The sequence below is a fragment of the Vicia villosa genome, linkage group LG7, assembly GCF_029867415.1.
Source record: "Vicia villosa cultivar HV-30 ecotype Madison, WI linkage group LG7, Vvil1.0, whole genome shotgun sequence".
In the NCBI taxonomy this organism is placed as follows: Eukaryota; Viridiplantae; Streptophyta; class Magnoliopsida; order Fabales; family Fabaceae; genus Vicia; species Vicia villosa.
In genome coordinates this window covers 78,430,071-78,442,417 of record NC_081186.1, presented here as the reverse complement: position 1 = coordinate 78,442,417, position 12,347 = coordinate 78,430,071, and the positions used below count along the sequence as shown (strand labels likewise).

The following is a 12,347-nucleotide window of genomic DNA, read 5'->3' as shown; positions in this document are numbered from 1 at the left end:
TTCTAAAAGACTTCCCATTTATACACCACAACAAACATTAAAGGCAACTGTTATGGGCCGACCACATGCCCAAAAAGGGAAAAGCCCAATCATCGGTCCAAAATCACTCTGCCAAGCCATTAAAGGTACAATGTAACTCTGCTCTAGACCCATAAATTAAATTCATGATATGGGCTTCTGCCTACCGTTAGATGTTATCATACGACCCCCTACATTCCACGCCGAAAAGCAAGGGATGTTCATAACCGTCCCTCACATATAAGGCATCACACGTGATATCTAATATATTCTCTAAACCATAACCTCACTTTTTACTTACTTGGACGTTAGATGTTGAAATGCTAATCTTGCATGCCATCTCGTGTCGTCGCATCGGAGACCTACTCCACCGCATCAAAAATCTACTCTACCATTTTACCTAACATTTGTTATTCCCTAGCAAAATAGTTTTCTTAAATGTGCATCTAACAAGGACCTCCGAAAAAATATCTAGAGGTAAACTCTTGCTAACTTTAGTATATATTAAAAAGAAAGATACACTCTTAGATCGGTTATGATTAGATGTTTTTAATATCTTAGAAATTTGTAAAGGGTGTTTTAATAATTTAACACAAGGAGTTAATATAACAATGATCTGTCCCTCTCGCACAGTTTCTTTCAAAGCACATATATATTATGAGGGCTAAAGATGATGCCATATACTTTTCTTTGGACTATTAAGGAAAACGTATAGATATCAATTGAATATGGAGAAAAGTAAGAGCATAGGTGTGAGAAAAGGTGCATGGACATATGAAGAAGATAAGCTTCTCATAGCTTGCATTAACAAGTATGGTGAAGGAAAATGGCATTTAGTTCCTAAAATAGCAGGTATATACACTACAGTACAATTGTCATGCATAATTCATATTTTATATATATCCTAATGTTAAAATTTGTTACTCTATGTAGGTTTGAATAGGTGCCGCAAAAGTTGTAGATTGAGATGGATGAATTATTTAAACCCAACAATCAATAGAGAAAGTTTTGAGGAAGATGAAATTGATATGATTTTAAGGTTACACAAACTCTTAGGAAATAGGTATACTATCATGATAAAAAAATATATTAATATTACATCATATATGCTCCTATTAATTATTACTAATATCTCAGCTATTAATCATGATATAGATGGTCATTGATTGCTGGAAGGCTTCCGGGTAGAACAGCTAATGATGTGAAGAATTATTGGCACACAAACTTGCGCAAGAAAGTGGTTTCTGAAAAAGAAGAAAATGAAGAAAAAGAAAAATTTAAAGAAACCATGAAAGCACATGAATTTATCAAACCTAGACCTCTAACCTTTTCAACAAATTCACCTTGGTTGAATGGGAAGCACAATTTTGTGAGTAATGGCAGTGCATCAAAACTCGCTATAGCATCTTCAAGTGAAGATGGTAATGTTCCAAGAGACTGTGAGAATATTGGTGATGCACAACCATGTGTTGGTAATGAGGTACTCTCTACAAGCTATGAGGAAATTGGTTCCTGCTCCTTATTACAAGAGAATAATTCTACTTTTGAGTTTTCAAATGTGGAGGATTTTTTTGCTAATAGCCCCACTATCAGTGATTCCTACTGGAATTCTAATTTCCTTTGGGATCTTTAAGGTGGAAAAGTGATGGAGTTGAAAATAAGAACAATATGGTTTGCATGCTATTGCATTTGTCTAAGGGTGATTTATATGTGATTTTTTTAGTGTGGTATCAATAAGTTGAGTAGTAGAAAAAAGATGCATTAAATACTCACAAACTGTGAATTTGGGGCTGAATAAATTGTATTAATTTTGGTGTGCTGGGAAAATTGTATTGATGTTGTTTTATTTCTGTTCTTATGTGAGTTGGTGTTTGTGTGGCAATGATGATATGAACCTTAGGCATCTCCAATGCAAATACTTTATTTGAGATGCATAATCATATGCATTTTACTCCAACCGTACTATTTCTGGAGCAACCTTGCTCTTAATGTGCATGTGACAAATTGCTTACATTTTGGTAAACCTTTTTCTGTTTCTTTCTCATAAAAAATAAAGAATAAAACATTGCACTATTCTAAACACATGCTTCATTTATTATTTTTTTAATGTATTTTGTCTTTTGTAAAAAAATTCTTTTTTTGTCATTTTAAGTATTTCACTTATACTATCCTTTCACTACAACATTTTTGACCTCCGACCACGCTAAAATTTTTCACAGCCACTGTGGCCACATACATGATTTGGTCAGGGTTTTCAAATCGTAGATTTATTTTATAAAATATTAAATTCGGAATGGGAAACTGTGGTCTTTCCTTCAACTTGCCACGGTTATGCAACTGTAGATATGTCCGCAAAGGAAAACTGCAGCCTTATAATTTTAACGACAAACTGTGGTCCAAATCCAATATAATACACCCAGCTAAAACTTCCCTTTTTTAAAAAAATTTCCCTCCCATTATTTATTTTCTTTTTCTATTTTTTTTAGATTAAAAAAAATAGATTGAAAACCTAAATATAGGTGAGATGCGTCTGACTTAATTTTTCTTCTCGTATCTTCAATCGGTGCAGAGAACCAGATCAACATCTCATCATCTTCTCCATCAGTAAAACAATCCCTCCAATCGATTTCCTCCGTCTCAACCATAACTTTCCAATTGAAACTCGAAAAAGCTTCACACCCACTCGCAAACCTCTTCATATCACCCATCGGCGGCGCTTTTCTCCCTCCACCAACAGATCTAGTCTCATCGAATGGCTCAAAATGATTCATTAATTGTCGATCTGTTCTCAAAATGCTCAAACATGGTATACATTATTCTTCAATTCTTCTATAATGTTTTCGATCTGTTCATTCAATTTCATATAGTCCTAATTTTCGAAACCCTAATTTTTTGGTTGAATATAGGAAGGGTTGGTGTTCCTATGGAGGTTATGGGTTTGATGTTGGGAGAGTTTGTGGATGAGTATACTGTTCGTGTTGTTGATGTGTTTTCTATGTCGCAGAGTGGGACTGGTGTTAGTGTTGAAGTTGTTGATCATGTTTTTCAAACTAATATGCTTGATATGTTGAAACAAACTGGAAGGTATTTTTGTAATCAAGTTATTGTTTTGAGTGAAGCATTCTCTTCAATTCTACTATGTGATAGTTTACTTGGATCGTTGATGTGCGTAGTTAGGTTCACTGACTTCAGCTGCTTGTAATTGTTAAATTTTAATGATTACTTATGTTCTCTTTGTTTTAGCAGTCATGAGAAATAAGGTAGTGTATCAAGTTGTTATTTTTGTTGCTTGCATACTATTTTCCAGTTGATCATAATTGTTCACTACTTTTTACATGTAAACTGTGATATCATGGTGGGTGTAACTTGCTTGAGCTTTTCTTGGGTATACTTTTGTTGCAGTTGGCAGTATTGGCTGGAGATTTTTTTCTTTCCCGGGCTTGTGTCACTTTGGCCTCTTTAAAGAACACAGAGGTACAGTAAATTGGTAATATATGTTTATATGTACCTATAATATAATTGTAGAGATGTATTATATATCTAGGTCCTTGATGATGCCTACTTATGCACAAGTCATCTGCTTAAGGACTGTGTTTCTGTGCATGTAGGTTGTTTCTTTGTTGGCAAAAGTTTAGAACATATTGTAACAGGGGAGACTATGCAAATGACTACAACATCTGATCAACGGTGTAGGTATGCTTCTGAGTTTGTTTGTTGTCACATGTATATGCTCTACTTAGTAGTTAACCTTCACCCCACATGATTTGTTGTGTAAGGTTGGATCTACAATTATCAATGCGTAAGGTTTCCCTATAAAAATCCCTGGGTTTTCGCTTGCAATTAAAAAAGTCATTATTATCCGTCTTAACTTTAAGAGTATGTAGAATGATAGTGATAGGGCACATATTGTTCATTTAATTTCTAACAACTGTTTATATTTCCAGCATGGAATTCTGCAATCATGTGTACATTTGAAGTGCACATTTGAACGTGGAATTCTGCATGTGTACTTCAATTCAAACGCCACCGTTACCGCAGATAGTTCATATCAGCCAATGGTTCATTTTCTGTTGAGTTTCTTATGGTTTGAAGGAACCTGTAAGTTGCTGCCATTTTTATAGTGAAGTGGTCCTGGTTGTCTTTACTCTTCATATTTTTAATTTATTGTAATGGTATATTTCCTGATGCATAAGAGAACCTCCAAATAAAACCATTATCAAATGTGATCTCTATATTAAAAACAACCTTAGATGTTAGAAAATCATTCTAACAGTTGTTTGTGTTTTCATGTGATGACATGTCAGTCATGTGCAAGCGGCGTATGCGAGTTTCCTTTGGGACGCAGAGGAATAAGGATGCAGGTTTTTATGAGGATGCAGGAAGATGAGAATGCAGGTTCTGATGAGGATGCAGGTTCTGATGAGGATGCAGGAAGATGAGGATGCAGTTTCACCTTTGTTGTGTTGGTTGTTGATTTTGTACCAACTGATTCAGTTTTGCACGGGCTAACTAGTGACTCATTATGGGATGGATTGGATTGGTAAGTAAGAACCAAATTATAATTTATGAGTTTTTTATTATCTCTTAGGAATGGTAATAGCTATTTCATTACTTGTGAGCAAAAAAGCTCAATTTCATTACAGAAATGTTCACATCAGGATCACTAAGAAAGTAACTTTTTGTATATTAGGCTTTCAATTTTGTTATGTTTTTGTTGAAATAATTCATCTGGGTCGTCTCAAGTTCCTGTAATTGATAATTTTTTAACATGTGCAGATATCGGAAGAAGTATTAGCGAGTAAGCATACAAGCAATAAAGTGAAAATTGGTGATTTTGGAGTAGCTGCAATTCTCCAAGGCTCTCAATCAACTCATAGTGTTATAGGTAACTACTTTTCGCCAATAATTTTCATCGTTAGTATATTAGTTGTTATGTTAGTATTTTTTCGTTTGTAAGACTTTGAATTCTGAGCCTTCAACTCGTTAGGTACACCCGAGTCCATGTTGGTTTTGATGATGACTTTTATGCTTTTGGACCATTCCGAATCTGCGTGGATTTATGTGGTGCATCATTGGTTTTGAAATTGTACTTGGCTCACTGAAGCATGAATTTTAGATGCTCCTGTTACTTTTGAACTGAGCATATTATGCAACTGTTTTGATTGGAAAGATTATGTAACGATGTTCTTATGATTGCAAGTTATAAACCCACTTTGGCCATGAAAAGATCTTTGAAAAGAATTAATTTAGGGAAGGTTGTACCTACTAGTTGTTTCTGAAGGATAGAAAAACACTTAGAAAGGAGGGGGGGTTGAATAAGTGTGACATCAAAAACTTGTAAGATAAAAACAATGAACACAATTATTTTTATCCTGGTTTGTTGTTAACGAAACTACTCCAGTCCACCCCCTTAGAGTGATTTACCTCAACTGAGGAGATGACCGTTGGGAGCATTTAATGCTTTGCGTGAATAGTACAGCTCTGCATTTAATGTTTCACACTTTTGTCAACTACCTCGAGCCTTGTTTTTCCTGCTTTTACTGACTTTTCCTTTTATAGCTTCTAACGTTCCTTTTGTCAGTCAGAGATTAGATGTTTCAGTCTTTCATCTTGTACTTTCTTCTGGACTCAGATTTTGTATATAACAACGTTTGAATATCAGAGTCAACAGCTTGGTGCAGAGCATCTTCTTGTCTTCTGACTTTGAAGAGCTTGAGCGTGATACCATCAGAACTTCAGAGCTTGTTCTTCTGACTTTCATTTTTCTGATGCTTTCAGTTCATGTTCTGATTCTGCTTGATCATCTTCTGATGTTTTGCCAGAGCATGTTCTGATGAAGCCATCCAGAACTTCCAGAGTTAGTTGCTTCTGAACGCTGATTTGTGCATACTCTTTATATATTTCCTGAAATGGAAAATGCAAAGGATTAGAGTACCACATTATCTTATACAAAATTCATATATAATATTATCATCAAAACAAAGAATATTGATCAGAACAAATCTTGTTCTAACAGTTTCCACTGGCTATTTGAGACTGAACCGCAACTATATACTATACCTTTGAACTCATTAGTCATGGTGTAAAACTATTAGTAGCTCTGTATTTGGTTGTCTTCAATCTAGAAGTACATTTATGATACTTTCATGATCGCATAATGCTAGAATTGTATTTATAAAACATGGTTGGTGTTAAGTGTTTTATCTAATTTGTTTTCAACGCATGTATACAATTCTTGTTTATTTTATATTTTGATCATAAAGTTTAGATCAACATTTAGGTGTGTTAGTTCCAAACCGTGGCCTACTTGAATGGTGTAAAACCGTGTGTAATACTTAGCCGCGGTTTTAATTAGTGGCCATAAACAAACCGTGGCAAGACCTAGGCAACTAAACTGTATGTTATACATTAAAATGTATGAGAATTGTGGTCTTACGATCTGGCCACAATTTGTAACTGAGGCCAAAGACAAACCGCGACCTTAATCAAGATACCTAAATCGTGGCCTATACAAGCCACAGATGTCCATAAAACGTGGCACAAACAAGAAAACCGTGGATTATACTTTAGGCCACGCCCGCATATCCCACAGTTAGTTTTCCGTGGCCAAAGTGTTACACCACGGTTATTTTGCATATAGTCGCAGTTTCGTGGCCGTGGCAGGTGACTTTTTTTTGTAGTGTTTTATTCCTCAAATAAAAAACTCTCTATAGTGTTCTTTTTAAATAATATTATAGATTTTCAACTATATTAACTATTGTTTAAAAAAAATTCTGATTCACTTCAAAACTAGCGGAGTTCACCTTGATTAATAGTCAATCCATAAGAGCAAGTCCAGGCTTAAATAGTTAATGGATCGGGAAGATTATGTCAGCTAAAGTCTAGAGTATGGCAATATCTGATTGAAATACGATATGTAACCCATTTATGACAGATTGGGGATATTAGGATCTGAGATTTGGACAATAATGTTTAATTCTCAATCATCATTAAGAGATTATGTGAATTAGGGACAAACACCTTAATTTATCTCTAACGGGCTTTCTTGTAAGGCATCTCAGATTAGCTTTATAAAGAAAAAAACGCAAGGAGAAAAGGGGAAACAGAATTCATAAGAAAAATTGATTGTGATTTTACTGGTCCTCACTAGTAGAGTTATCATTGGTGTACTTTTACAAGTATATTTGGCACCCATCATGGGGCCCGATAAAATTGACCTGGGCCACAGACACCCATTCCAACAGCAATTCGACCCCCACCATAGCCAACAACATTAACAACAACAATGATTGAGTTGTTATAAAAAAGATGCATGTTAGCCGCTAAGGAGGAGTTACGTCTCTAAAACAAAGTTTTACATGAGAGTGTCCATGACATACAATTCCAACAAAAACACGCCTAGTCTGGTGTGACTGAGGACAAGGAAACTATAGATCCCTCGGCCACTCACAGTGGAGATCAAGGATGCTCCGGCTCCCATAAATTTCAAGACACCATATTAGTGTCATTCGACGGCAAGAGCGATCCCCAAGAGCACATAATTGCCATAAACACCTAAATGGAATTCATTTTCTATATGACTCTTTGAAGTGCAAAACGATGGTCGGAACATTCAAGGAGACCGCTCTCATATGTTACATGAGCTTTCTTAGGTTCTTAGCATCGAGCTAACAAGATTTAACAAGAAAGATGGTTCACCATTTTTTGGCCAGCAAGCACATGAAGGTTTCCACAAAAAAGCTTGTTCAATAATCGCCAAGGCTATTCCAAATCCTTGCGCAAGTATTTGGCCAAATTTAATGAAGAGGCCATCAGGGTCTCCAAACAACTCTAGGAGATGTTCATAAGGGCTTTCTAGAACTGCCTCAAGGTCGGACACATCAACGAATCCTTGGTCTAAAACTCGACATTTTCGATGGAAGAGATAGTGGCATAAGCATAATGTTACATCAAGGGAGAATAAAGAAACTCTTAAAAAAAGAACATGAGATGAGAGAGAGAGAGAGAGAGAGAGAGAGAGTGTGTGTGTGTGTGTGTGTGTGTGTGTGTGTGTGTGTGTGTGTGTGTGTGTGAGAGAGAGAGAGAGAGAGAGAGAGAGATAGAGAGAGAGAGGTGGTGGAAAATTATAGGTGTGATCGGCCAGCAAAGAAATCAGAACTCAATACTAATTCGAGAAAAGGTTGTGTTTAAGCCTACTAGAAGCCGTTTGGAATATTTCACCCCCACGAACACGAGAAGAGAGCAGGTCATCCAAGACATCTATCATACCAAGGTCATTCCTGAACACCTTACCCCTAGGGAAGATATGACGGGGAGTGATCCAAAGAGATGGTGCAAATATCATAAGGTACATGGTTACCACACAAATGATTTTCACTACCTGAATCGAGAGATTGAGAAGCTAATCTAAGAAGGCTCTTCTTGGAGAGATACATGCAGGATAGCTCCTAGTACTCAAGTAAAAGAATACCACAGGAAAGGACATACCTCTAAAGAACACCCATACTAAGGAGAACTAAGAGTTAGGAAGAAAGACATGATCCTGACCAAGCAACCTACACTTTGAATATGATTGTGGGGGATTTTGTGAAAGGCATTGCTATCAGCTCGTCAAGAAAGAGATATGATCTCAAATTAATGCATATCGCTAATGTCTGACCCACACATAAAGTAGTTGGTTTACCAGAAATTAGCTTCCCCAACAAGGACACGAAGAAAGTCTTACCTAAAAAAATGATCTCATGGTGATTAACTTATAGATCCGCTTCTAGAATGTCAAGAGAGTCCTGATGGATCCCGCCCTGTAGCTCAGGTGATTTCCTTTAATGGCATGCATTTAAAGGTTTTAAGATGGACCCGGAGTGCCTACAACCTATCATAGGTTTTCTGGTAAGTTTTTTAGGATAACAGATGAATGTTTGAGGATCTATCTCGATGCTCACAACATTCATAATGGAAAGGAATGTCAAGGTCATAGAAATGAGATACCTAGTAGTGAATGCCTCTTCCTCATATAATATCATCCTTGGAAGGATTTTGCTCAATGCCTTGGGAGCTATTTTATCTACCTTACATATGGCAATGAAATACCCTATGGAAAATAGGAGGGTAGGTGTGGTTAGTGGAGATCAGGAAATTGCAAGAAAATGTTACCATGATAGCTTAAGTCTTAAAATAAATGGGACAAAAACCTCATCTTACAACGCCCACAGTGCCAACTATGTTGATTTAGACCCCAGGGTTAATTCCTTGGAAGACTAGTTCACACCGATAGAATAGATGAACGCAGTACAGATAGTCCTCAAATTCACCAAATCAGACATATAAGGACGTCATTAGTTGAAAAAGAGGAGATCGACATTTTCCAATGTCTCTAGAAGAACATAGACTTATTCGTGTGGGCACAATTCGACATGCCTGAAATAGACCTCGACACAGTGTGCCACCATCTCTCCGCCAAGCTTACTTCAAGCATGTCGTATAAAGGAAATGTAAACAGGTAGAAGACAAGAGAATAGTTATCTCTAAAGAGGTAAACAAAATGAAAGATTTTATTTTTATACAAGATATTACATACCCAACTAAGTTTCCTAACATAGTGATGGTTAAAAGGACGTTAGGCAAATGGCGAATATGTGTAGATTTCACCAAACTCTATCAAGCATGTTCTGAGGAAGCGGAAAAATAACCATTCAATTGATTGAGCCCGAAAGGTTAATCGATTAATCTTTTTAAATTTGAAAGTTCGCAACAAGCAATAGATTAACCCTAAGGATAAAATTGTTTAAAAGCCCTAAACCTGCACACTACATCAATCAATCAATTAGAATCGATTTTCATATTTTTCTTAATAAATTAAAAGGCTATTTAACCGATTAAAATCAGCCTACATAGAGGTAAATTGATTTCTCTTCTTATCATCCCATCTCAAACCATATGTTCATCTATGTTCTCTCTTGTTTTCTTGCTTTCTTGTTTTCTTTGGTGTTCTTGGGTACTATTCTAGTATTTTGCATCACTATCATCATCACCATAATGGAGCCAAAGAGAGTCTAAACCACTAGAAGTTCCTATGTTTCATCCTACGTCTCAGATGATTTCTCCTCACAAGAGCAAGAAGAAAGTTTATCAAAAAAATCTCACTCTAACTCACTTCGTGGATGAAAGCTTCTTTGAAAATTATGAACTGTTTGTTGCTTATGTTTAAACCACCTTGAATAATTTCATCTACAAAAGGCCTGAAGAAATTTTTCAAAAGATGATAAAAAATCATGCTCATCTCAGCTACAAAATGGAATCATCAAGACTGAGGTATGTAAGCAAGAGAGGATTCTCTCCCTCTGAAAGAATTTATCGGTATTTGTGATCTTCCTTGATCCAACTCTCTCTACAAATTGGAGGTTCCAAAATAAATTGAAGATTTTGATTACCTTTTCGCCTCTAAATCTCTTCTATACAAAATCCCAGTGACGGTCACATACTTTCCCTCGTCACTAGTTATGTGCTTTCAGAAGTTTGTCTCTTACATATATGTCGACGTGCATTCACATCCCAAGAAAATTCTATTTAGGGAAATTCGATGTTGTTTTGACTTGGTTGCTAGCCAATCAAGTTGAAACTAATTGTGCTAGCGGGGTGAGCTATCATATGGTAGAGATCTGGAGAAAGGGTAATTTGTGGTTGTCATATGGTCGCTTGGTTATGAAGATTCTAGAACATTTTGGATTTGATTTAGAAGGAAAAGAGTCAGTGGAAATGCAATCAAAATAAGATGTCACTACTTAGGATAGATGTAGTATAATCACCATAATGAAGTCTTAGTGCACAGAGGGACCAGAGCAAGAAGAAGCTTTTGGCATAACAAGCTCTAGCTCAACAACAAGAGCACTAACAGGCAGGATCGTTAAGGCTAGAGGATTTCGATTATGAAATGCCTCAAACTCCTCCTACTGAAGCTCTCCTTAACACCATCATCCAGAATCATAAGGCTCACGCTAGAGCTAAAAAATGGACAACTGCCAAGATTGATTACCTGGCTCACAAGATCTCTAAACCCAAAATGCATTTTCCTCGTGGGCTTAAGTAATGATGATGACGACACTTAGTTGTCTTTGTCTGTTGTGCTAGTTTTGTTTATTATGATGCTTCTTTTTGTGTTTTTTCCAATACTTTTCTTATGTATCTCTTTGTTTTGATTGAATAAATAATGTTTTTGGTAGTGGAATCTATTAAGTTTTGCTTCTTCTTAAATAATTATCTACAATTTTTGTGCTTGCATTTCTATCTATGTTTTTGTTTTTCTACATTTTTTTATAATATCAAAAGAGAAGTATACTCTCATAGGGAGTAAAGTATATTCTATTTATTTGTGATGGGAAATTTAACCACACCAATGTTTCATCTATCTTTTTTTGTTATACCACATCTCTAAGAGATCTGTTGTCATCATAAAAAATGGGGGAAATGTCAATCTATGTTCTTGCAAGTACAACTATCTGCAACCATCAGATGATCGTGTTGGTTTTGAAGATGACAATATCTTGTGCAAACAGCATTCAGTGAAGTCTTTGGTGAAAACTGTCTAGAAAACTCTAGTGATGGAATCTAATTAAAGAAATTATGTCAAGAATCATCAGTTAGAAGAGTTAAGTTCCAATTGAAGTGCTAAATAAATGTTGAATCAAGCAAGGGAATCTGAAACTCAAGAGTTGGGAAAGCTCAAATAAATATTGAATCAAGCAAGGGAATTCGAAACTCAAGAGTTAGGAAAGCTCGCTTGGTCCTACGCTTAGTGTGTGTTTGAGAGATCAGTTTAATGTAAAGTTATAAGAGTACTTCTCGAGATTATCACTACGCGAAAAATACATGAACATCTAAACGCTCGAAATAGAAACAAAGTCACCACCAAATTTTATGTATTACTAAGGAAAGGAGAAATAACGATTGGAGGATAAGATGGTCGTCACAATTAAATAACGATTAAACCCTAAGAAAGGGAGATAAGATGGTCGTCGCAATCAAATTCGAATTCGTGAGTTGGTTATGTGAAGAGAAAATGTTAACACCCCACACATTCGTTGTACTTAACAAGCATAAGGAGGCATGTAATTTAAATTTCATCATACAAAAACAAAATGAATACAAGTCTTAGAAATCAGATCAAGAGAAATTCATTTTCAAAAAAATAAGAACAGATTAAATAATCGCTTGCTTGATATTTCAACAAAGAAAAACATTAAATATAGTTAAAATAAATTATAACTCAATGTTCGGAGAACATTGTGAAATGTCTTCTATTTGTGCCTTTAAAGTATATTGAAGTAGCTCTA

The 12,347-nt window shown here is 35.7% G+C and overlaps 2 protein-coding genes across 3 annotated transcripts; both read left to right on the top strand.

The window, feature by feature from the left end:
* Positions 1-743: 743 nt before the first annotated feature.
* LOC131619426 (transcription factor MYB1-like) lies at positions 744-1,651 on the top strand. Its single transcript, XM_058890521.1, has 3 exons — positions 744-870; positions 952-1,081; positions 1,174-1,651. Exons 1-3 carry the CDS (start codon positions 747-749, stop codon positions 1,649-1,651), a joined length of 732 nt encoding a protein of 243 aa, XP_058746504.1. The 5' UTR covers positions 744-746.
* A 925-nt stretch (positions 1,652-2,576) lies between these two features.
* LOC131617543 (26S proteasome non-ATPase regulatory subunit 14 homolog) lies at positions 2,577-5,323 on the top strand. 2 transcript variants are annotated; one of them, XR_009288610.1, is made up of 7 exons: positions 2,577-2,824; positions 2,925-3,102; positions 3,421-3,492; positions 3,627-3,711; positions 3,963-4,116; positions 4,323-4,558; positions 4,795-5,323. XR_009288610.1 is itself a non-coding variant. In XM_058888816.1 (4 exons), the coding sequence occupies exons 1-3, from the start codon at positions 2,812-2,814 to the stop codon at positions 3,479-3,481; spliced, it is 252 nt and encodes an 83-aa protein (XP_058744799.1). In that variant the 5' UTR covers positions 2,577-2,811; the 3' UTR covers positions 3,482-3,492; positions 3,627-3,915. The 2 variants fall into 2 exon arrangements, 1 of the variants encoding a protein (XP_058744799.1); XM_058888816.1 differs by lacking the exons at positions 3,963-4,116; positions 4,323-4,558; positions 4,795-5,323 and having other exon boundaries at positions 3,627-3,915.
* Positions 5,324-12,347: the final 7,024 nt, after the last annotated feature.